At 43.6% G+C, this 26,452-nt stretch overlaps 1 protein-coding gene across 1 annotated transcript in view; it reads right to left on the bottom strand.

The window, feature by feature from the left end:
• LOC6550948 (sex peptide receptor) overlaps positions 1-26,452 on the bottom strand; it is a 45,454-nt gene that overhangs the window by 1,577 nt on the left and 17,425 nt on the right. Inside the window, exons 2-5 of the mRNA XM_001976932.3 lie at positions 25,152-25,197; positions 8,268-8,781; positions 6,482-6,612; positions 3,896-3,957 (exon numbers count right to left, since the gene is read on the bottom strand). Coding sequence (XP_001976968.1) covers positions 3,896-3,957; positions 6,482-6,612; positions 8,268-8,652 — 578 coding nt within the window. The 5' untranslated portion in view covers positions 8,653-8,781; positions 25,152-25,197. The remainder of the gene's footprint in view (positions 1-3,895; positions 3,958-6,481; positions 6,613-8,267; positions 8,782-25,151; positions 25,198-26,452) is intronic.

Raw genomic sequence — 26,452 nt, 5'->3', positions numbered from 1 at the left:
AAAAATTGAGTTCCCATTTTTGAACACAGTTCGATTGGAAATTTAATTACGAATTCAACGAGGTATTACATTTCATATTCAGACAATTATTTTTAAAGTTATGGCAAAAAAACTGATTATTTTATGACGGAAAATCCAAAAAAGGGCTTTTGGCAAATATTCAATATTTTCTATAGGGATTTTCATCAAAACTTCGCGAAAAATTATCGGAAAGATGAAAGAATAACATTTTTGAACAGCTAATTACCAATGCTAACCATCCCTATCACTTTTTGGTGGACCTAGAAAAAAAATTTTTTTTTCGAATTTTTGCGTTTTTTGTAAGGGGTAACATCATCAAAATTTGCAAAAAATGGCTAAAAAATTGAGTTCCCATTTTTTAACACAGTTCGATTGGAAATTTAATTACGAGCTCAACGAGGTAATACATTTCATATTCAGACAATTATTTTTAAAGTAGTGGCAAAAAAACTGATTATTTTATGACGGAAAATGCTTTTGGCAAATATTCAATATTTTCTATAGGAATTTTCATCATAACTTCGCGAAAAATTATCGAAAAGATGAAAGAATAACATTTTTGAGCAGCTAATTACCAATGCTAACCATCCCTATCACTTTTTGGTGGACCTAGAAAAAAATTTTTTTTTTCGAATTTTTGCGTTTTTTGTAAGGGGTAACATCATCAAAATTTGCAAAAAATGGCTAAAAAATTGAGTTCCCATTTTTGAACACAGTTCGATTGGAAATTTAATTACGAGCTCAGCGAGGTATTACATTTCATATTCAGACAATTATTTTTAAAGTTGTGGCAAAAAAACTGATTATTTTATGACGGAAAATCCAAAAAAGGGCTTTTGGCAAATATTCAATATTTTCTATAGGAATTTTCATCATAACTTCGCGAAAAATTATCAAAAAGATGAATGAATAACATTTTTGAGCAGCTAATTACCAATGCTAACTATCCCTATCAATTTTTGGTGGACCTAGAAAAAAATTTTTTTTTTCGAATTTTTGCTTTTTTTGTAAGGGGTAACATCATCAAAATTTGCAAAAAATGGCTAAAAAATTGAGTTCCCATTTTTGAACACAGTTCGATTGGAAATTTAATTACGAATTCAACGAGGTATTACATTTCATATTCAGACAATTATTTTGAAAGTTGTGGTCAAAAAACGGATTATTTTATGACGGGAAATCCGAAAAACGACTTTTGCATCATCAAAATTTGCAAAAAATGGGAAAAAAATAGTGTTCCAATTTTTGAACACAGTTCGATTGAAAATTTAATTACGAATTCAACGAGGTATTACATTTCATATTCAGACAATTATTTTCAGAGATGTGGCTAAAAAACTGATATTTTATGAAGGAAATTCGGAAATACCGCTTTTGTTCAACCAATCGAGTGCGAATTGGTGTGCGTTTTGCTTACAAACCAAAAGTAAAGTATCCAAACAGAGGGCAATGCCTATAGCTATTAAACTGCAATGGACTTATCTGATGGGCATTATTTGCCGACTTGAATAATGCGACTTTTATCAAAAGCCGCCGCTGCCAGCGATCCTGTCAGGCATTAAGACCTGGTAACGAGCTCGAGCGTCTTAAACGCATTTGCCTAATATAATTTTATGGCAACGTCAACGGCAGATAAACCAATTTCCCCAGGTGAGAATTTACGATGGCAATGTGGTGACAACGAATTGGCCAAATCCTAATTTCAGCCACGACTCTGCCGCCCCGCTGGGAAAAAAAGCGAGGGGAGGAGCAATCAAAAGGCATCTGAAAAGCTAATCAAGTTGGCGCTTTGTAATTTCATAATTTGAGTAATTTGTCAGGTTTCGCGTCCTGTCAAAGAATAAATTTGTTTCCTGTGAGGATTTGGGCCAAGTTGGCCGCTTTATAGTTGGCCTCCAAAATACCACCCATCGCCCCTTTAATTTTCCAATCCAAGAAGCGAACGAACTTTGATGGTGGAATGATTATTGGTGGGGGGATGGGATTGGTGTCGAAGGTCCTTGGTATTGGTCTAATTTATGCGCATAATTATGGCAACGCCCACTGCGCTGGCACTTGAAAATGCGTTTCAATCAATCTTTCATTGAACCTTTGTCAAGCGGAGATTTCATTAAAGTTGAAAGCAACAGAGATGCTAACAAAAACGACGAGCTCCAAGGACGAAGGACGACAGCGATTGCCAGGCGTTTAGTCCGCAATGGAATTGATATTAATAAATGAATAACATTTAGCTGGCTTATGTTGTTCTTGGCCCCGCCTCCCCCATTCTCTATGTCATCTTAACAATTTAGTTAATTTTCCCTAAAAGGATGCCCCCAACAAAAGCGGGAACAAAAACCCCGAAGAAACAACCCTCAAACCTTAACCCATTTCGGAATATAAAACGACACAATAAATCAATCAGGGGAAACATTTCGAAAGAGAGCTGAACGATATCTGCCATGGGAATCTGCTGCAGATGAAAATGTTACGCCCAGGATAAATACTTTTAAAGAACAAAGGATATGCCTTTTGTTCGTGGGATTACCCCTTTGAGAGGAAGATTTTATTGTGATTGCAAAGTGGCTTCCACTTCCACTTCCACTTCCACTTCGAACAAATGGTCGAAAAAGTGCTGTAAAGCTGCTGCCACTCTTTAAAGCACGAATATATGCTCAAGCCTTCTATTTCCGCTTCGTATTTAATAGGTGATGATGATTTATAATATATTCTCAATTTAATCAGCACTGATTGCTGCACTTTAGCCCGTGGATACCTGAAATCTCTAGCTGTTCAAGCGCCCTTTGCAAAAGTATGCCAATAGGCCTCTTACTCAATAGGCCCGGAAAATAAAACAAAACAGGTACTGTTTCATACACTTTTGTTCTATGAAATTGTTATGGAGAGTGTCACTCACTCAGTTGGCACTTTCCCGCTTCCCACTTTGCCCCACTTGGCCCCACTGTGCCCCTCTGCGCCCATCAGTAAGCGCCATAAAAACACTTGAAATACAATAAGTTGACAACAGGCACAGCAACAGCAAAAATAACAATAAACGCTGAATGTTTTTATCGCGCTATTTGTCCTCGGGCAATTTTCAACGCATTTTAGAGTGAGTCCCACTGCCCCGCTGCCCGCTGCCCCTGGCCGCCGATCCTTTTGTCATATGCACATACATACATACATGTATTATTTAGCTATTTGGCGGTACACAACCCATCCACCACCCCACTTGGCTGCAAGCACTTGAAAACGGCCCAAAGTCGCATAATGGCCCAAATATTTATGGCTATTTTTTTCGGTGGCACTTGGGGCACCACTCCACTTGCAAATTTATTTGAAAAGCTGTAAAATTTATGATCCCACACATGAGTTAATAGAACAAAGGGCCAGACCGACCGCCACATCAGGCTCAGACTTTCGGCGGACTCTTGAAGCCAACATCATACGAAGACAGGGTGAAATTTATGTTACCCATGCGAAATTAGTTTATTGTTCACATTAGTGGTTTACTGTAGGAGCTCGGTGGCTGAAACAGTGCGGTTTTAAAGGCCAATGCATTGTGGTGTGATGTTACGGCGAATCGATTGATTGTGCCGCTGTCGGCCGAAAGTATAACTCGCATCACTTACACGCATCACTCATACGCAACGTTGACTTGGCCAAGTTAAGGCCATTTGTTTGTTGCTTTCCCTCCAGGCATTGACATTTTATTTTTGCCCACACAAAAACTGATTTATTGCCGCCATTGACAAGTCAGCCAGCCAGTCAGTCAGTTAGTCAGTTAGTCAGTCTTTCAGTCTTCCAGTTACATCTCAAGTGCGGAAAATGGCAAGGTGGAAAGCGGGAAAACCTTTGAGGTGGGCTCACTTTATTGGCCCAATTGCATGCTTACCTTTGAACGGCGAGGGCCAGAGTTAGCCAAACGGAGATGGTGTGGCACATGGCTGGCATTATCTGTAACAAAAATGCGGCAAAAGATATAGTAAGTATGGGTACAAATGACTGAAAGTGGGGATTTGCGGTGGGATTAGTGGGAGCAGCTGAAATTAGACGGTTGTGTGATTCTAGCCTACTTTCGGGCATGCTGCTTCCTCATTTTACTTGACTTTTGATTTTATTAAAGATATTACATTGCATTTCATGCAATTTCCATTCACTTCAAATTTAATTTCGTATGTAAGCCGCTCACAACCCTTTTATATTAGGCCATTAAAAAGAAGAAATCTCTTAATGTCCATCATACGAGCAAATACCCCTGAGAATTGGCAAAGATATATGTCTGCGATAGGTAAGTAAATCACCATTTGGCCCAAGAGCCCTGAAATACATTCCTTAGCCTGTCTGCCAAATCGGATTTGTGGCTCTCAACTGCATTAGCCGGCAGTAAGACGGAATGGAATGGAAGGAAATGGCGTGCGGCATCTGAAATCCTGGTAACTGGTAGCTGGTAACTGGCAAATGGTAGCTGGCAAATGGCCACCTGGACAGGTGTCTGCTCCATTTATGGACCATTATGAGTGCGGCTCTGCGGCAGACAGGCGCTCCATGGGCGAGATTCTGTGGGCCTGACATCAGACTCCTGGCCATATAATGCACAATCTGTGGCCTAATCCGGTTTATGTGTGTGCGTGTGTGTGTCTGACTGGGCTGCAATTACAGGGACATGGCCTGATAAACTCGCCTGGATATTTTACAATGAAACGGTTACCCCCTTTTCACATTAACATGGTCATTATGCGCACCACTCGCAATGGAAACTCAGAATGGAGACGGGCTGGACGAACAGGACGTGCTGCCGGCGAGCATATAAATTTGGGGTAAATGAAAAGGAATCTTCAACTTTGAGACTGCAATGGCCGCCTGGTGGTTATTACCAAAACGGGGAGTGCCGCTCGCCGAATGTGAGTTGAATTTTATGGCAGTCATACGCAGAGATAGTCTCGTTGTCATTGGAACTTGCCAACCCCCACAATCCTGGGCCCCCGTCCCTAGGAATCCATCTAGACATCCAGCCCAGCATGGAATTTAGCTGCTACAAATCCCCGGAGAGTCCACTAACGGCACGTAGTTACAATGAGCCACGACAGTGGGGCAAAAGCGCTTGGCAAACAGTCAAAATCCAAGTGCAACTTATTGTTGCCAACCGCCAATCTTTGGCTTTGCTTTTTAGTTGGGTAAGAAACTAGATCCTTTTTTGTTTTTTTTTCTAAGTTTCTAGCACTGGTGATTCTTTTATTTCTATTTAAGCAGAATTGGTTATTCAAATGGTGTTCACATCTGCGAGGCACAGGTTTTAGCTACCTTCTCCTGCAAATCCCACTCAGAAATGGTTTAATGCCGTTCAGCAACCGGGCATTTCCTTAGCCTTCCTCTGTGGATCACCATGCCTCTGGCTTTGCCAGGGGCAGAGGGCTTATGCTTATGGCCAAAAGGAGGGGTGGGCATTTTATCAGCTTGACACTACTCCATTGAAGTGAGTAAACAGTTTTGCTTTGCCAACCCCCAGAACCGAAGAAGCCCAGAACCCCAGAAGCCCCATTCCGCGCCCTTCGAGTGCCATAAATTGAAAATGTTGATTAATCAAGGCAAACGTGCAAAGGGCAGGAAAAGCTGGGAAATCCTGGAGTTTGCATGGTAATGGTGGAAAAACGCTCTCGAATGAATAAGTGCTGTGAACGGCTGAGAATGAATGGGTGGATGTGGATGTGGATGCGGATGCGGATGTGAATGTGGATGGGGTTGGGTGATTCCCTGGATTCTACGGATTGTGCGGATTCCCCGGCTTCAGGGGCAGCAGGTGGCAAATGGCAAGTGGCAAGTGGCACTAGCAGCGTTTTTCATTCTTTCATTATGCTGACAGAAATGACACACATAAAAGGGAAAATCACGGAAAATGGGCTAAATGTAACGTGGCAGCAAATGCGATAACGATAACGATAACGCGACGGGATCCAAAACAAAGCGTCGTACATCAGTCGAAGACAAAAGGAAAGAGAGGGGCAATTGGTTCGAGAAAGAGACGGGCACAAAAAGTTCCAGTCGAGCATTTTATTTAGGTCAATGAGCGTCGCGTCTTCCCTGAAAATGGGAAAATGAGGAAAATGGGGAAAATGGGCAAAACGTTTTGGGTTGAGAGGTGGAAACGTGGCCAGCAGCCAAAACAAACAGTTTTTCGCTCCTCCCGCTTTTTTGGCCCAGCCCCGGCAATTAGTTTGTGTCAAGAAAATACAGCCCACACTCACAAAAATATACACACTGCATACATATCTTTCTCAGCAAAGGAAAATTTATAATAGTTGGCCCACATAATCCTTACTAATTCAGTTGCCAAACAATGCTGTCTAACAGTATTTTATGCGGATTCGTTAACCCCTTCACGTAATGCTTGTCCTAAGTCAGTAACATTTTTGCTGAGTGCAGCAGAAGGTGCCCACTGGATGTCTGGATGTCTGGATGTCTGGAGCCTTTGTGGACTTACCTCATTGAAAATGCTGTAGGCCAGACACATGGAGACCGGATGCAGGGGCTTATAATGATTGCCGAATGTGTACATATACCAGAGACCCGGTGCCGGAAAGATAACCGTCAGCATATCGCATATGGCCATTCCTGCAGGCAAAGAGAAAGAGAATATCGAAATTGGAAATTAGATATTAGGAATAATGGTAATGCTTATGCAAATACAGCCCGATTTTCAATGTAAACTGACTGTGTGATTGGGCATTACGGATGTGACATTAGTGATGTACAAATTTGGTCGCATCTGCAATCCGATAATCGAATCGCTGCTCAATTATTTACGGATTCCTATGCCAAATGGGGTAAATTGGCTGTTGACTCTGCCGGAGTTCATGGTTCATTGGTGGGCAAACATTGATCCACAGTTGTGCCGTTTGATTGCAAATTAATTAAAATGCGAGCGCACTGAAACAAGTTATTTATTTGCCCTTTAAATAAACTGCTCACACAATATTTGGTAATTTATCTAACAGGCACACCGTACTAGCTCGCATTAACAAATTATGTTTATTAAATCATACTCATAGCAACTCAATTGGCAACACACCAACTACCAACTAGTCGACATTTGTAGTTTCCAGCCCTTTCTCGGCCCAGTGACATTTGAACTGGTGACACACCCTGGTGACCTGACCTTTGGCCGCCCATTGGCATGCCAGTCCTCTGTGGCCGTCTGCTTACAGAGAGCGAGCCAATTGCAACCCTTTCTCAAATCATTTCCCCAACACTTCGAATTAGATGGCAGCAAAGTGCTGCTTCAGATATGATACCTTCATCGAAAGATGAACAGTTGTTTCAGGTGAGTTTGCCGACTTGAGTGCGACTTGATGGATTAACTAATGCAAGTATATTGGCCGCAGAATAAACATGAGTTCTTGGCCAAAACCAATGGCAAATTTCGCCTTGCGATTCGGCCATTTCTGTTGCGGTTGCCGCTGCTGCAGGCCAGAGTTCATTTCACGTTTGGTCCGCTGTCACTTGAACCGAATGCGATTAGCCTTGGCCTGCTCTTGACACCCGTGGGTGGTAGGTGGCTATGGCTTTTAGTGGGTGGTAATGGGCGCTTGTGCTTGGTGGTTGTTGGTCGACCCCCAACCCATTGATAGCCGAAATGCTCGAGAGCATCATTTTGAAGTCTAGCTCTTCGGGCAGTGAATCAAATGCCTCGGCCCGGTTTACACAGCCCTTCAGCCATCCTAAGGGATCTTCCTTTCGAGCGCTTTCAAGCAAGAGTGCGAGTTTAAGCTGCCCCAGCGCAGCCGTGTTAGCCATGTTCAAATCCCACTATGAGCCAGGCGGCAGGCCATTAGCATTACACACGCTATTGGAATATCTCAGCATTACGCGATACATGCGACGGGCGGTGGGAGGGGATTGGGGGGACATGGATGCGGAAGGAGCTCTGGGGAGCACGCACAGCGCCAGCTATTTGAAATCTCACAAAACTTCTGCCTGATTTAACATTGTGGCACATTAGGCGGCAAAGGGGCGATGTGCGAGGCTGCGGCATGAAATGACATGGAATAAAAATAAATAATAATCATAAATGGCGGCGTTTGCAAGAGGGGGCATTCAAAATGGGCCTAATCGGAGGTGGGCCTAATCGCGGACTCAACACTGTGAATTATTTCACAAAATTTGCTAGCTGCTTGCAAAACAAGCGGGCATAACAATTATATATTCGGAGTCCTTGAACGGAGTGAGTTCATTTGGCTGGCGCAGTAAGCCCTCGATATGTGACTCACCCATCAGCACGAAGTTGGTGGGCGTGGCCATGCTCTTCTTGCTCAGCACGAGCACGATCAGGGAGTTCGAGATGATGGTGATGATCAGCAGGAAGGGCATGCAGTAGCCGTATAGCGGCATGGCGTACTCCAATGGCGAGTCGCAGGTGAGATTCCAGTAGCTGATGTTGTTGTCCTCCATGCGGCAGGAGCCGCCGGCCATCTGCTGATAGTTGGGATAGTCCAGGCTCTCGTTCCCGTAGTCGGGAATCTCCAGCTGCGACTCGTTGGTGGGCAGATGGAAGCCGCGGCCCAGCTGCCGGGGATCTGTCAGATCCACTTCCATTTCCGGGCTGGCGGACGGGGCCAAGCGGTACTGGTACAGTGCGTCCGTGTAGTTGTCCATCTCGTGGGCGATGGTTTCTCGACAGGATTCCCCTGGCGCTCCTAGTTCTCAGGTGCGGCTGGCAAATCTGGCATTTTTCGCGATCAATATGGTGGCGCTAGTGGTCCTGCTCCTCAATAGGAATGCATTCTGCAAGGAAAAGTTAATGTAAAATTATTAATTTAATTATATGGCTTACATAGCTCACTATATCCCTCAATATCTTATATATATCTTATATCTGATTGGCAGAAAACCCAGTCACTGAGCAGCTGGCTCATAAAAACTTGAAAGTTTTAATGTTTACTGGTTGAGCAAAAGGAATTTGCATTTTATATCTTGTTTCGCATTCTGCTTCAAGCCAACTACTTTCATTTCATCACTTATCTCAAGTTTGGGTTCGTGCAAGTGGTGTATAGTTTAAGCAATATAGAACGGGCATAATTATAATAGCAGTTTCGGTTTTGGCTTATTTCAGCTGCAACACATAGAATTACAATTGCAAAGTTCTTCCGCTGATTTGTTTGTTCCGGCTGGTAAGTCTGCGCAAAACTTTCGGCATTGTCCGCAAAATTGTAAAAGAAAAATGGCATCGAAAGACCCAAAACGCTTCCGTTTGGGAAATAATTCAAACAAAAGGAGCAACTTTCATTTGTCTGAGCGATTTCGATTTGCTAAAAGGTTTGGAGGCCAGCAATTGTTTGTTGGCAGCTGAGTGGAATATTCAAAACGGCTATGATTCATTTAGTTATTCCAAAAGCGTTTCATATTTTGAACTGTGCGCCCTGGGGAAATGCAAGCCAAATGGCTATCTGTAGCTATTTGATTGAATAGTTTCCATTCGGCCATCGTAGTTGTATTGAATTCATTTATGAACCCAAAACGTGATGGCATTTATGAACTTTAAGTTGAAGAACTATTTATTAAATAGCCCGAAACTGCGGACCGTAAAAATTATAAAAGATGTGGTAACTTTTTGGCCTTTTCGGTCTGCGTCCTCTTGGCCATGATCTCAAAAGCCAACTAATAACAGAGCATTCCACATGTTTATGTCATGTTTATGCTGCCTTTTTAATGGGTTTATTTTTCGCATTGGCAAAGCGAGAACTTTGCCAATATTTTCGACTTGCCGCTTGCTATTCTCCACTTCTTTTTGTCATGGCCACATTGACCCACATAAGCGCAGGAAGAAGAACGGCCCTGGGGGTCAGAGGTCAGGGGTTGTCTCCCAAGAAGAAAATTGAATGTGACCGAGCGACCGAAAAACTCATTCATTCGGCATGTTCTACATGTCTAATGCGATTTAACTGGGCCATTTGAAGACGGAGAGCCAGGAAAGCGGGGAAAGTTGTAGATAAAAATTCGGAAATTGGATTAACAACTTTCGCTTGTTACGGGCCATAATACAGGCCAATGATAATTTATTAACAGTGCCTGAAATAGCACTGCTGCACTTCGATGGCCGTTAGAGAAGAAATCAATAAATGCGTAATAAAAAATATAGCAAAAAACAAACAGCTAAAATACAATTCGCATTTGGCATTAATCATTAAAGCAAACATTTCTTGTTGCACTCACAAACGGATTTGCAAACTTAATTTATGCACAGTGCTGGATCTGCAGTTTATTTCTTTTAGATTAAATTGTTGAGCTCATCAATAATGCGAGCACAATGCGATTGGACACAATTGAATGTATTATTAAATTAGTTCCGGCTATTTTGACGCGGATTGCTGGCCATTAAAAAAGGATCGCAGCATGCGGAAAAGCGGAAAATCGGAAAATCGGGGAACAGCCAAACGGAATAATCAACTGCCATTGATTGTTGGCTGCCAATCAGTGCAAAATCGAATGTCGCGGGAAAATGCAAAATGCAATCAAGGCGTCAGGCGCTGTGAGGAAAGCGCAAAACGCGACCAAAAGGGAAATCTCGGGAAAATACCAGGGGAAAACGACGTCAGTTGCAGCCAAACAGCCAAACAGCCAAACCGCAACGGAAATAACTCAAATCCCAGTGCATCTACACTCGTTAACCCACTGGCACGCCGAGTCCTTTTAATTAGCCCTGGAAAAGCTCACTCCGACTCGAAAGGGAAAGCCCGCCGGGAAATTCCACTCCACTCCGTGCCGGACTGTCAGCCATCCGTCACTTTTCATTTGCCACAAGGCTCTACTTCTCCGCACAGGCAAAAGTTGCCAGCTGGCTTCTGCTTGCACTTAAAGATATTTATAAGCAAGCAGGTAACATTAAAAGGTCATATTTACATATGGCCAAGCCAAATAGTTTTGGATTGAAAGGGCAAACAGACAAGTTTTCCCCCGCAAGCCAACTGATGCAGATGAATGGTCGAAAGGCGTCTAATGTGTCCGTAATCCCTTCGAGCTGAAGCCGATCTGTCAACTGTATTTATGTTGGCCGGTATTAAGTGGGATTTTGCCGGGCTTCATCTCCATTTCCACTGCAATGATACGTGCCCAGCACTGCTGGTCAAATCCGAAACTGAAGTCACTCGAGTTCGCAGATGGCGTCCGTTTAATTAACTTAGGTGTTGCATATCGATTTCCTCGGCGGCGGCTCACTAATTATGCTCTCGCCAAGGCTTTTCTTTCGGCACACGCTCTGATCTATTTTCCATCTTGTGCTGCTCCACACCAAGCGCTTTTCCGCCCCCCGCCCATCGCTTTTCACACAGACATTAGCCGCCATCTTTGATCCATTACTACGTGAGCGAGGAAAAGGCGAGAAGACGGTGATGGAAAACTTTAAGTGGGACAACGCAGATGCGAATCTTACTTGCAAACAACACGTGCACACTTCCGAATGCACTGGCAGAAATTCGCCATAGCATGCGGACAAAAGATATACCGGAATACACAACATTGTTGGCTCAAATACTGAACATTTTCTCGCCGTGTACACACGTACACTCGGTTGCACGCTCACACACTTATGCATAGTCAAGTCATCATCATAAAGCGATTAGTGGAACTAAAACTGCCATCAAAATGCCTCTGTCTCCCTCCCCCTCCCCCTCTCTATCTCTCTCTCTGTCTCTCTCGCCCTGGGTAGCCTTGTCTCTTTCCTGCCCTGAGACCTGGACACTTCTGCCCAAATGAATTTCCAATATATACTATAGTTTCGCCCACAAGGAGCTGCCTTCAATGGCATCAATTGGGCATTACCTGCGAGCTGCGATGCGAAGAGCACTCAAGCTGTTTACCAGTTTGCGGCTAACTGATTCCGTTGAGGAAAAGCTTTCCGGGAAATCGTTTTTTATAGTGTTGTAGTACAAAGTTAGGAGGCGCATGAATTTAGGGTCGATGAAATGGCGTCGCGTTACGAAAAAGTGCGAATTGCAAGGTCGAACTGAAGACATGCAGCGCTGTTTGGTGCCATTTTGGCACCATTTTCCGCAGCCCGGCCACGCCCACTCTGCCTGTGTGCCGCCCCCGCCCACAAGACCTGCTCCTGCGGGGCCCAAAAGCAGTGGCACCGAAAAATCGATCAAATAGAACGATGTCGTCGGAAAATCGGCAGGAGCATGGGCACGGATGCTTTGCTTTTGGTAGATGAACTTAATTGTACTTTTTAGCCGGGCAAAAAGAAAAAACACACAGAACAGAACAGGGGAAAGCCGGGGAAAAAAGAGCAGAAAAAATGGAATTCCCCCAAAGGCCAGAATGGCGGAGCGTGGGAAAATTGGGGCGTGGGCAAAAGTGGGCATGGTCGTCGCCCCAGGACAAGATGAATGAACGAGATGGAAGCCCTCGCCTTCGAATGGCTTAAGTAATTTTCCATTTTCCATTTAGGCGACTCTCTTGGCATTTTTGTCTCTTGCCCTTAATTTTTTTAATGTTTGCTTTCCATGGCTTATTTCTTTTGTTTTTTATTTTTGGTGGGCGGTGCTCTTTGCCGGCATCCATTTAATGTTGTGTCTGTTTTGCAATGCAATGAATAAATTTTACAGCCAACAGGCATATGGAAAACCACATCGTTTCTGCTGCAGCGACAGCAATCTGCAGATCCCAATGATTATAAACAATGTTCCTAGCTGCAGAACTTTTCGAATGAATACGATAAACTTTTTAGAGTTTGCTTGCCGCCCCCATAGAACTGCACGCAAATTGCATTTAATATCAGTGCTACTCTAGTTATTTGCACGCCAACTTTTTAGACTTAATCATTTGAATTTGTTTGGGGTATAAGAACTTCTGCTTTTCCACTCCGTGACTGAATTTTCCACCCCCACCCGCTTTTCCGCGGGCATGCAAAATGTGATAAAGCAGTCCACTGCGCCGAATGGCACAGCAAGAAAAAATAAACTTCTCAGACATGTTAAATTAGTATTTCACATACGCCTTTGCCCAGTCCCGAATTCGTCGCCAAATTTGCCAACGATTTTGCACGGCTTTTCCAAGAAGCGCTTAAAGCGTTTAGAGTTTACTTGCCTAATCGCCAAGGCGAAACTTTTTCGATTTGGGAATTAAAATAAAAAGGCATCAGCAATAATAGCTAAATGGCCTCTGGCCAGGGAGGATTTACTCTAGCCCCCTCCACAGCGAATTTTCCGACACCCCGCCACCAAATTTTCCAGCTCCCTCCGGCGATCCTCGAGTCGAAACTTTTCCCGGCCACTCTGCACGCATCGCTGAGGCTTTTCCCCGCCACTCTCGACTTTAATGGGCACGGCCATAACGTATGTATGCCCCGACCCCGCCCACCGCCCCATTGCTTTCGGGAAAAGCCGCCTAGATAAGTGATAAGCCGCCACACACAAATTGGCAGCACCTTGCGTGTCTGGGGCGCATAAAAAGGATTAGATGTCTGCCTCGACATGACAGGCGTGCCAAAAAACAAAAAAAACAAAAAAAATGGCAGCCGAACGGAGAAAATCTCAATCTGAATCGGGAACTCCGCTTTATTGGAGCCCGCCACTCGCACACTTTACAGCCACAGCTCACTTTCCACAGGGAAAAGCTGCCGCGGAGCAGATTACGCGGCATTAACTGATTAATTTATCACAGGCACTTCAGATTTGTGCTCTGCAGTGGCTTAGTATTATTATCCGAGATTATTACTTTCTACAAAATCGAATATCTGCTTCTATGCCGTGCTAATAGCAGTAGCAATAGCTCTGTGTAACATTGGTTTTAAAATCGGATTGAGTGGCCACACTGCGTATGAGCAATCTGCATTTCGGCGCGTGCAATATCGCGCATCCGCTCCGTTGTCCCGACGATTCAAGCGCTTTGCACCTTATGCTGCAGTTTGCCACGAACAAATAATCCAAATCATTCAAATAGAATTGTATTATTTAAGCAGCTGCTGCAGCCGGTAAGACTGCGGCTCCATTCCAGCATTTTATTTGCAATTCAATTTGAATACCAACGGCTAAGCCGTAAAATGGCTGCCATTCCGCATCCGCTTTCCTCCGCGCCGGAAATGAACTTCGAAAAAGACTAAACCACACACACACACACACATAACACACGGCGGGTTCAACGAACCCTAAATTTATACATATTTGAATATATATATCGCGGCGGTGCGTGTGGAATGCACTTCGTTACTCCGAATGGCTCGCATTTACAGCGCGAAGCCAGCACAAATCCGCTCCGCCATTACGGTTACGGCTACCGCCGCATTTACGGTTAACGGTGCCTTCGGCGTTGGCCATAGCTTCACCGTTAGCAACTGCCAAATATGCAAATGTCCGCCCGAAAGACGACGGGCGATGGGCGAACCTGTGGCCCAAATGGAGCGCTACCGTGGGATAAATGTGACAAATACTGGTAAAACAAGCCACACATCCATATCGATTTTCAGCACATACACATTGATGTAAGTGTGGCTGTCTAAGAATAAATCGCCTGAAATGGCTGTGTTCCCCACAATTTCATACACTCACTTATTAAAGAATGCGCCGCCTGAAAATGCAATTACACAATGGGAACGAAACGCAGAAATATGGCAGATTTATAAATCTATTTAAATAAAATGTGGCCTGCCGACTCAAAACGCTGCGGGCTGTTTTTCCGGCCAAGAAGACCAATTTAATGACCTCATCACAAGCTGCTTTCAAGCTGTGCAAATTGCTCAATTTCCTTGGAATGCTCCGCTTTTATTAAGCCAGGACTCGAGTATTTCAGCAAGTAATTGCCGTTGTCAGAAAGTTTCCCCGATGTTTGCCCAGCTCAAATCTATGTACTTAGCCAGTGACTGCAGCTCGAGTGTCTAGTCTATCCCTTTCAATTTCCTGTGGCGTTTCGCCTGCTTCCTCGTTGTTTCTTACGCAACACGGGTTTTAAATCTATGTCCGCCCAGTGCGGCTTACTTTTGGTAGGCAGTGTGCGGCTGTCACGTGCTGGATTTGCTAACGAAGAACCAAGGAAAGCATCTCGGCATGATCGACTACTGGCATGCATGATATGCACTTGAAGGCGAGTGTATTTGGCCAGCAGTAACCAGCTTTTGTTTGCTAAAAATGCGCATAAGCAAGTCTGGCACTTTGGTGGGCTGAACCTATCACAGCGCCATCATACCCCCACCCGTGTCGCCGAGTAAAGGGTATGGGAACACAGCCAGCAGACGGATCCAAAGGCAAATGCGTCGTTAACATATGTTGTAGTCGAGTTTCGCAACCAAATTTATCCGCATATGTACGAGTATTCCCATGTGTGCGGGCTTTTTCTATAACAATTTGCCAAATGTTTGTAGAAAATGTACGAGTTTTTCATACCTTGGCCAGACGCCTGACGGTGGTGGAGGGCTAAATCTTTTCGGCCGCCTCCATTGAAAAGTGGCTCAAGTGCGGGAAAGCGGGAAAAGCGGGAAAAGCGGAAAACGCAAAACGGGAAGCTGAATACATGTGGAAAACACTCGCACAAGCCGCAAACATGTGTGCGAAAGTTAAACAAAAATTTAAAGCGGCACGCACGAGCTTACGAAAATATAATTTGTTGCCAACTCGACGAATTAAACTGAAAGTTGACAACCACAACGGGAATAGAGCAAATCTATTTCACGAAACTTTTGGCCAGCAACTTTTGTCGTCTGCAAATAACGACTAACCGCTGGTATTGAAAGTATGCAACTTTTTCAAATAATAAAATATTTAAACAGAAATTATGCAATTGAAAACTGCATGCACAAAGTACGAGTGCAGCATTTTAAATGATTAGTAAAGCAGCTACGTCAGTGATTGCACATTTATACTTTCTAGTCAACCCTCTGTGCTATAAAATCGTAATCTTATTTCAAGTGAACATAAATATTTTCGCAATTTATGTACAGACATGCATCTCAACCGATGACAGGATCGCACAATTAATCTGCACATAACAAGTGGAAAGTTGGCAAAGCCCCAGAACCAAGCCAAAAACTCGCAATAATCCCGGCAAACTTGTTCGCAAACTTTTGCCCCTCGCTAGTTATGAATTGGGAATACTAAGCCAACTCCTCAAACTCACGGCTTTGTTATCCAGACTTGGCCAGAAGAAAATAGCCGAAAATATGCCCGAGCTGGCTGCAAATCCAAGTGTTTCACAAAATGTTTGGCTTTTGTCGCCAGCCACTAGGGGCTCAACCAAAAAAATACATATATGTATATATAGAAAAATATATACTGGCGAGGTGAGCAGACTTCAGACAGGGCTTAATGTGCTGGAAAGTCACTTGGCTGCCAAATTGAAATAGTTGCCAGTATCCCGGTCACCTGTACGATTTAACGCAAAATTAGGCAGCCAAAATAGGCGAATTGGCCCAAGGATGTGACCGCTAATTGAAAAACTGATCCCCGGCCATGAGACTTTATGGGCCGAGATTTATCAGTATTTAGCAGGGCTGTGTGTGCCATATCTGTTTTCCACCTGGCACACGATTTAATAACGCACAGTGTCCATCAAACAAGCGGACAGCGATGAAGATTACACCAGAGACCAAAAAAACACGCATTCCTCTGAATTTCTGTGCGTCAATCTCATTTGACAAGCATTTGATAGCAGGCACTGGATGCACGAATGCTAGGTATTTATTTGCTGGTTTTTCATCGCACGAATTACCAAATGAAATATTTTCCACAAACTTGGTATCAATTAAGCTCGCCAACACATGCGAAAAAGTCAATGCATGTTGAACAATTCCGCAACTTTGCCGCAGAATGTTTTATTGAAAAAAGCCAGCAGGAGAGGGGAGGAGTTCATAAACAAACGAGTAAACTTAACAGAAGTGTGAAATTTGACATTTATAACAACACACAAAAAAAACAGTGGGAGGTACTTGTTTTAGTTTCATTGGGTAGTAATTTATGGAAATATAAATGCAAATATGTGAGAACTGAATTTGTGACTACTTTATGGCTACACTGTGATTTATTCACTGTCCGCACCCCGCAATTTTATGATTTTTGGACTGGGTTGGTAAATGATTTATTTGCTTGCGCCACTACTAGACACTGAATCATAAGCATGGCACTTTTGGCCATCGTCGAGTTAACTTGGTTGTTGCCATGCGATAATTTAGCCTTTTCCCTGTGGCCCAATTCAAATGTTAGCCGGAAAATCCCGGACCGAACGCATTTATCCGCTTTGCTGCAGTTGGGAAAATTCCCCAAGCTCGCTGGAAGCCAAATTTCAGTGGCTTGAACATTTCAGAGGGAAAACAATTGAATGCCATTGGCGTGTTTACTTGGCCACAACCTCTCGAATTTTCCCTGGACAACCGCTTTTTGGGACAACCACATCCCAGCGCATATGTAAAATAAATGAGATTTGGCTAAATATGAAAACAGCCAGCAGTTGAATGATGGACGTGGAGATGTCCGGGTTTGAATATCACCGCACTGCAGCTCCATTCAAATTGCGGCGTTAAGAATTACATATTTTATTTTACACTTTATTTCGACTAATTGAATTGCGTCAATGAGTTAGTAAATCAATTTTGGGAGACGCAGTTGGGTAAACAAAAATATTTACGTATCTGCATAGGTGTTCTCCAGTGTTTCAGTATTTCAGCATTTCAGCATTTCAGGGCCATTTGGGTGGTCAAAGTGGCAAGCGATTTACGATCTTGACGGAGATATATATGCCCGTGAGTCGGACTATATCTATATAATTTGATTTAATTAGTTTATGCCGGCGAGCGGGCTGCCAATTAGTCTTACTTCGCTGGCGTTCCTATTTTTCCCCCTCACTCTCTGGCTGATTTTTCCGAATTTCTTGACCCATTCGGACTTTATGCCATCTATTATTCGCCGCTGGCCAGCTGAGCTGTGGGCCAACTTTTGATTGACTTGGCCCCTTGTCGCCCTTTTTGGCCAAAAGGCGAGAGCTGCGAACAAAAGCTGCGAGTTGTGCGCCCAATTGGATTTAATTATGCAAAGATATTTATCTAGCCCGCCCCCTCCCGCGCTGCCATACAGCCATTATTGTTGTGGGGAAAATGGGAAAATGGGAAAATGCGGTAGCTGTAGCTGTAGCGGAGAAAATTGAGCGGCAAAAACGGAAAATCCCTCAGAGGCGCGCAAGTTGCGATACAAAAACATCTAAATCCACTGCAAGCTGTTGGATGTGCAGGAAAAACTTTTACTATAAATTGCCCCTACAAATTGGAGCCCAGCAATCCCCGAAAGAAACTTAGGAAAACAAAAAGATTTTCCTCGTCTGATAGGGCGTAAATATGTTCAAGTTCTTAATACTAAATGGGTGATTTAAAACGAGATATTTGTTTGAATATTTTCTGTTTATGTACAGAGGCTCCTGGAAGTTCATCTATCCATTCAGTTCATTTTTCTCAGATCAAACTTCAAATGGCTTTAAATTAAAGACCATCTCATTACGATTACGATACAGATACAGATACAGATAAGAACCCACCTCCGAGGGCAACCGCTCCCAGCGGAGATGTAAAATTATTGTGGACACCACATCCAATGCATTTTGCCCAGCTCTTTTGTCCGAGGGCGAATCTCATTTCCATTGGCCCACCGAAATGAAAACGCCGGCATTTTCCAAAGCGTATTTCACAGTCGAACACTCGCGTCGCCCGCTTCATTTATTATTCTTGTTCAGTTCATGAGTTCAGTTCCCGAGCAAGGACTACGAGTACATCCGAAAAGGAGCACTGGCGGAACAAAGGGCGAGATGGAGGTCCTTCGAATATTGTCACGAATTGTGGGCGAAATGAACTATAGTCTGGGCCACGTGTCTGTCGGGTGGTTTTTGGGTTGCTTTTGGGTGGTTCTTGGGTGGCCTTCGGTGGTTGGGAAGCCTGCTACCTAATTAAGTCAAAAGTAAACATGAAAAAGATGTCAGCCAAGTAGAAACGAATCAAAATGGCAGACAGCGTCCAATGAACTAAATGCTCTTCTACACACGAAGAAAAGCCATTCGCGGATTATGAGCTCAGCTTGGGAAAAACACTGGCCACATTAGGTGTAAAGTCACTGGCTAAATATTTTTCAATTCCACTTCGTGTGCGCCACATTTTGTATGTGCAACATGGGCTCGTGTCCGTGAATACCTGCCACGAGTATCGGCTGAAACTGACGAGAATAATAATAACAATAATCAAGAGGAGCTGCTGGCAGACAGCTGGCCAACTCAACTGACCATGGCCAAGAGCAGTGGGCTCCTCTGACGGCGAACAAAATCACTTAAGTCTCGGCAAACAGCTCCCAGTGGCCACATAAATATGAGCTCGAAACCGAAGACGGCCAAAACTTGCTAAAATAATAATGTGACATCCAGCCAGATTGGAATGGCAGGCCAAGTACCCTAAAGACAAGATTATTCTATGCGATTTATACTTTCAACTTGAGCAGCAGAATGCTGCATTCAATTATCATCTTCTTGTTATTTATAGTAATACTTTCAGAATTGCCATACTGCCCCACCAGTCCAGCATACCCCACATTCCTCTGGCCATTCATGGTTTCATGAACTCGGTTAGACGTAGTCAATTGCTTGAATCGGTCGGTACATTAGGGACTTTTCGTAACGGAAGAGACGTCTCCCATAGCTGTGCAATTATTTGGCTCGCAATCTTAACTTGGTTCTCCAGGGGAGTGTTTACGGCCAGATAATAAAAGTAATATGCAGCAGTACAAAATTCGGGCACCAAAGCCCATAAACATAATTAATATACAAGGCGTTAACAAATTTTAATTGGGGAAATAGCCCGAATACCAAACGTAACTGAGCATAATTACTGTCATAAAGTGAGTGCCACATTTCCAGATGGGGAATTGCCGTTTATTCTCGGCCATGAGTATTTCAAAAATTCTAATTAACCGAATGATTCGAATTCACAAATGTACAAGCATTTAAATACAATGCTGTCTAAAACTAAGCCTGTAACAACAAGACCTTTCGTTACAACTAAAAGGTTTTGCTTACATTTTTTGTCTTACTTCAGGCACCACTTTACCATTTTCCTTTGGCGCTTTCCCTGCTGTTTTCCTCCGCATTCTGGCCGTGTTTCTTGCCACTCACGCGTACTTGCTACACATCATCAGAGTTTTCCCTAACTAGTTTGATGCCTCATAATGAGCATTTGTCGCAGGCCGCATGAGTACGTGGCAAACTGTGAAATGAACAGATGAGCAGCGGAAAAGTCGGAAAATTGGGACCCGGCTGCTGACCAAAATCAATCGAAGTGAATCAATTACGCCATCCGTGCCGAATTCGCTCCTTTGCCGTCTCTTTCGGCCGCACCCCTACCCTTCTCCTTCACACACACCCACGCACACCCACACACACCCACGCACACCCACACACACCCACGCACACCCACACACACCCACACACACACTCAAAGGGTCGACGGACGAAGCGGCCTGAAGTGAAGTGAATATCGCGTTTGGTAATCGTGACAAATTCCGTCGAATGATGCGCACACTTCATTGAAGCGTCGCCATCGATGCCATCAGGAGCATCGAATGCCGCGGCATCGATGCCAACTGCTCCTAATTATATGTACATGTATATGTGTATGTATCTGTGCACGTGTATGTGTATGTGTCTGTACATCTATGTGTGTGCGTTGGGGAAAAAGGTCCACGAACTGTTAATTTCCATGGAAATGCCATTTGGTCCAGCAGCCGCCTTTGTCTTTGTCTCCGATTTTCACTCTTGCTGATTTGACTTTTGCCATGGGTTCGGCTAACTAAAGCACTGTAGAGCGATTTATGCGGCGAAAACATGGACATACAGCCATGTTTAATAATATTGATTTGAAGGTAACTTCCAGTTTAAGCATTTTGTAGCTCTTTAGATGTGATTTTCCTTGCTCAAGATTTTCATACTTTTGTGGGGCTTACTGTGTCTCATTTCCATTCTATTTTTCCCGTTGCCAACATTGCAGGGCTTCTATTTTTCTGCTGCCGTGGTTTACGGACTTCCTTCGCCTTGCTTTTTGCGGTTTTTGGCTTATATGCCACCGGATTTTGCTGGAATTCTAGAGAAACGGACGTCTGCCTGCGCAGCAGTAACTTTGGAGTATTTTATGTCACTCACATAGTCACGAAACTAAACCAATTAGAAAATGAAAAACCAAAGGTTTGCATGCCAGAGCTTAAGCACCCAAAAAAAAGTAGCCTATTCATTTTGGATGAGATTTCCGCAGGACGTGTGTACTTTGAGTACCTTAATGGGTTTCTCTGTGCCCGCTGCAGCTGTGATTGCACTTGCCCCTTCAGAAGGAGCTGCTCACTCGCCTCGGGCCCCTAATAAAACCAGGCTAAGCTGCTTCTAATGCCCCCTTTTAAGCCCCCCTTTTTATAGGCCAATAGTACAGTTGATGTTATTGTGGCCAGGACTCCGAAGTTGTTGCTGCTCGCAGCGCTTCGTTGAATGTTGTTGACAGGCTTTCAAGGGACTCCGAGACTCCGAGACTTCGAGACTTCGAGACTTGGAGACCTCAAGCCAACACCCCCGTTTGTATGTATTTATGTGGGTAGTAGGGAAGTGTGTGTGCGGCAAAGTTGGCATCCATTAAATTGAGTTTTTATATTGAGACGCTTGGCAGACGTCGGGTCCAACGGTAATTGAATTAGAAGTCCCCCACTCGACCTGGTATCTCATTTTTATATATGTATTTTTTTAGTTACTGGCCGGCAATTAAATGCAATTTATTAATATTTTCATGGCATTAAAGTGCTGTGGGTGTACTTTGCATTTGAGTGCCAGTAATCAATTCGTTATAAATAAACACTGTGCTGTCGTAAACTACGCAGCATAAAGTTGTAAAAATGCGAGAAACCTCACTTGTCACATCCATAAAGTAAGCCATCACTGAAACCCATTATAACTCTGGCATCCAGCTCAATTACGGCGCGAAGCTATTAAAAATGGACAAGGAGAGTTGTAGAACTTGAAATGAGAACTAGGAGTTCTTGTGCCACTTAAAACCATGTTCACTGACTCAAAAACAAGCCCCAAATCGAATTTATGGCTAGCTTAAATATTTTCCCACCTCGAAACTGGCGAACTTCTTTATCCGGCGAAAGCTGAAGCTCAACTGCATGCTAGGCTCAGCATTTCAGCTTGTACTTTAAGTGCACGACCCAATATTTCCTAATCTTGGCAATTAAAAACTAGCAGAGCTAATTTAACATGTGACGCCATGCTCAATATTCTTTATGGCGAAATTCCACCCGCTGTGATTTACGCCTTTCACCGCCTCAAAGTCTCATCACTTGAGGTTGGAAAACAAGCGATAAATATTCCACATACGCAGTGGTGTGCGCGCCGTAAGCACGAGAAACACTAAAACAAAACTGAAAACACTGAAAACAAAAGCAAGTCAAAAGCAAGTCAAAAGCAAGTGTGCCAGTATATCCGTGGGCAGTAAAGCAGTCACTTTCCAGCAATTTATTGCCGATGAATATGCACAGACATCTCCATTGAGTCCCATGCAGAATGCAGAAGGTGTTGACTGAATTGTTTCGCTGTTAACTGGAACACTTTTTCTGGCCCTTGTGTGGAGGAGTGGCCCTAACCCTCTGTTTCAGGGAAACAAAGCACACACATTGCACTAGAAAATATGATAATGTCTAGGCTCTATGCTCGCAAGTATATATTTCTACATTTATGAAACGCAGCCTAGTGTTGATAATTCCCAAATAAATAATTGCATGCATGGAACGGCTTTAATGTATTTCAATATTTGATTCCTCGTTTTGAGGCCTTTGTAGATGAAAGCTTTTCATTTTGGTTGACATTTTTCCGCTGCCGGCCTGGCAGCACCAAGTTGTCGGCCTATTTGTTATTGTTGACCGATTCTCCCCCCCATTTTTTTTTCGGTCCGTGTTCGCTATGAACACTCAACAAATATGCAGGCTGTGCGGAAAAGATAGCAACATCATGTGTACTGCTGGCAGATCCCGGGAAAAGCGGAGGGGCGGGGGCCTTGGGAACAATGCGGCAGTATTGGATGGGCCACCACCCACTTTGCAGTTCCGCTTTTCCCACAATATTTTCACTGGCTCCCGTGGAATCTGTGCGTATGTGTGTGTGTGTTTGCTTGTGTGTGTGAGTGTGTGTTTAGGGGGATTTGGCTTAATTAAATTCCGGAATAAAAGGATATTCCTCTGGGCAGCGCTTTAAGCTCGCCTTTATGTCTTTTGACAAAAGTCTTAGCGACTTATTCGAGTCAGCCTGCAGCTACAGATTTTAATTACGGCTATAAATCATAGGCATAGGCGGCAAGTCGGCTGGTGCAAAAACCCAACCCATATCACACCCTCAGCCTGTCATATTAATCGCAGTCGCATGGGAGCTCTTATCTCATAGTTATCTCGTGTAGGTACACGTGAAACATGTTGCAAGGGAAGCGATTTTAAAAATGATATGGCCGCAAAATATATTGCAATAAATATACTGGTTTGTAGAGGATATATTAGAGCGTGTAAATGTAATAACCTGGCGCTAGTCACTGCAATTGCTCTCAGTGTATCCGGCCTTTTTCAGGGTATGTAAATTAACAGCCCAAATTACTGCAGTTTCATTGTTCCCGGGGCCGCCAATCATTCTGATGCCTTCACAGTTCGTGGCCCAAATTTACAGCACACAAAAGTTGCGCATTAAAAAGTTCACCTAATAGTTGTTAGTTATCCCTTAACCAGCCCTTAACCGCACCCCTGCCCTCTGACCCCTGCCCCCTGCCCCCTGAACGTGCTGCAGGGAATTCATCAGCTAGCAAACTGGGCCTTCTGCTTCAATGGGGCCAAGCTGGCATAATTATTGCCAACTTTTGCCGCACGAGCACGGGTTTTCATTCCGAATGGCTGCCACAGGGCTTTATCTAATGGTGGGCACCCAAAATAGTTATACACCGCAGTTGATCACGCCGAATGGGGTCGTAAACTCGTGAGTGCCAAGTTAGCCGGAAGTTCGATGGCTCTATTCCCGCTGCTAGGTGTGCCACCAACTAATAAGCAGAAATCGCTGCTGCCTCCCGCCTCGCAAAAAAGGAGGGGAAAGTGAAAAGGTTCGATGTCCGAAGTGCGGAGCCCATAAAACTGGTTGCTAATTGCTTGGCAGGACCCACATCTTCGCACTTTACAACATTTTTAATGGCTGTCAGCGGAGACGCTGTGAGGAATCGCACATACACTCGTTCGCAGTGGCATGTGGCAATTGTGGCATAGTGGCATAGTGGCGAGTCGACTAAATGCCCTTTTGCGGGATTATCTGCGGCTACAGATCTTGGCCAGACTGGCGCGTGTTGCAAATAAATTCGTCGTTTTCAACTTGGCCTTTGTTTTTGCTTATTTTATTTTGTATATATATATTTACTGTATATATAGGTATGTTTATATATACATATTTATCTCGGCAACACTTGCCACTTGTTTGCTGTACATTTTAAAGTGAAAAAAGGCGCTGCGAAGGTCACGGCGCCGTCTCGTCCATTGTCCAACATTTTCGCTGGCATCGTTGCCACTCACAGTCCGCCCACTGCCACGCCCACCGCCCACCGCCCACCGCCCACCGCCCACCGCCACATTCAAGGCGTTCGACCAGGACTCACAAGTGGTCAAAAATCATGGCACCATCGCAACAGCCATTTGATTTATTATTTGGCCGAGGCATCCCCTTCACATACATATATAGTTGTCTGTATGTTTAAGCTTCGAAATAACTTTTTTGTATTTCCCATATTGAATACAGTTTCTGTTTTTTATGTTTGCACTACATATTGCTATAGAGTTTCAAGTATTTCGCTCTGATTGAATTGAAGCTCTCCAATTTTTTCAGGCTACGTCCCAATGAATAAAAAACTCTTGTGGACTTTCGTGTAACGGCAAAATTGAATTCAATTTGGAACAAAAGTTATCAATCTTTCATCAAAATGTTCTACGGAAAATGGGGTTCGGATAGTTTTCACATGATATGTTAAGCGTTGAAATTTGATTTAAAGTGTATTTAATTGGTGAATTAACTAATGTAAAATATATTCAATTGGTGCATTTACTGTTCAATGAAACAACCTCAATACCAATACGTTTTTATGGACTTACCTACTGTAATTTTGACTTGGATTAGTTTTCCCTCGCGAATTCAGAGCTGCAATGAAAATGTGGACGAAGTGCTTTAGTTTTCCATTGGCAATTAACGCAGGTCAATCCCATATATCACTCATACGCCCGGTAGGTCCAGTTCGGTCTGCTTGTCAGCTGATAAGGGCAGCTCCTCGAAATCGCCGGACAACTGGAAGTGGACAACGACCTCACCGAGATCGGGATTCATTCCACCGCCCGATTTCGGATTCACTTTCGCCCTTGATGAATCTGGGAATCGGGGAACAGGGGAATCGGGGAATCAGGGAATCTGGGGTCGCTGACTAATGTCCTGCTCGCGGTTGATTTGTAATTTATTTTCGTATTCTCGGCTGCCCTAGGAGCAAATAAATTTTAAATAAGGTCAACAAAATACTGGGGCTCCTGCTAATTGCTACAAGCATCGCCTTTCTTTTGGTCCTACTTAAACACTCAAATGGCCATAAATTTTCTCCGCTTTCGGGCAAAGAAGGGTCAATGTGTGAACATGCAAAACACCAAAAAAGGGAACAAAGAATCGGTATCGGTGGAAAATCAACATCCACGTCCTGGAAAAATTCCGCTTCTCTGTTTGGTTACACTGTCCCGTCCGTTCCCCATTCCCCATCCCCCATCCGCACATTTTCCATCCATTCGCTAGCTGTTTTCATTTTATTTTTCGCTGTCATGTTGCCTGTCACTCTGGCACCAAAAAAAGTGTTAATCGAACTACAGAAAAGGTTGAAAACCGTATTTATACTTATAAAAAGGTTAGCACTAGTGATCAAAATTCTGTTTAGCTGACAAAGTTTTCTGCTCTGCCCTTTGTGTGGACTAAATAAGTTTGTTTCTCTTCAAAAATGACCCATACGCCATGTGGTGCTTACAAATCGAAAGGGTTTTTTCCACGCAACCGCACTTATTAAATTCATCATTATATTCATCAATATAGGTCGCAACTCAAAGTTAGAGTAAGTTTCAAAAAGTTTGGGGAGTGTCAGCGACAAACATTGATTTTGTATGATTTTTAGCCCATCGCAAGTATTGAACATTTTCAAAAAGTCCTTTTTCCGATTTTCCGTCATAATATAATTCGTTTTTTTGCCACATTTTTAAAAATAATTGTCGGAATATGGAATGCCATACCTCGTTGAGCTCGTATTTAAATTTCCAATCGAACTGTGTTCAAAAATGAGAACTCTATTTTTTTGCCATTTTTTGCAAATTTTGATGATGTTACCCCTTACAAAAAATGCGAAAATTGACCGAAAAATAAATTTTCC

This window comes from Drosophila erecta, unplaced genomic scaffold, assembly GCF_003286155.1.
Source record: "Drosophila erecta strain 14021-0224.00,06,07 unplaced genomic scaffold, DereRS2 tig00000126-arrow-pilon, whole genome shotgun sequence".
NCBI classification, from domain to species: Eukaryota; Metazoa; Arthropoda; class Insecta; order Diptera; family Drosophilidae; genus Drosophila; species Drosophila erecta.
This window is presented reverse-complemented; position numbering and strand designations above follow the sequence as displayed.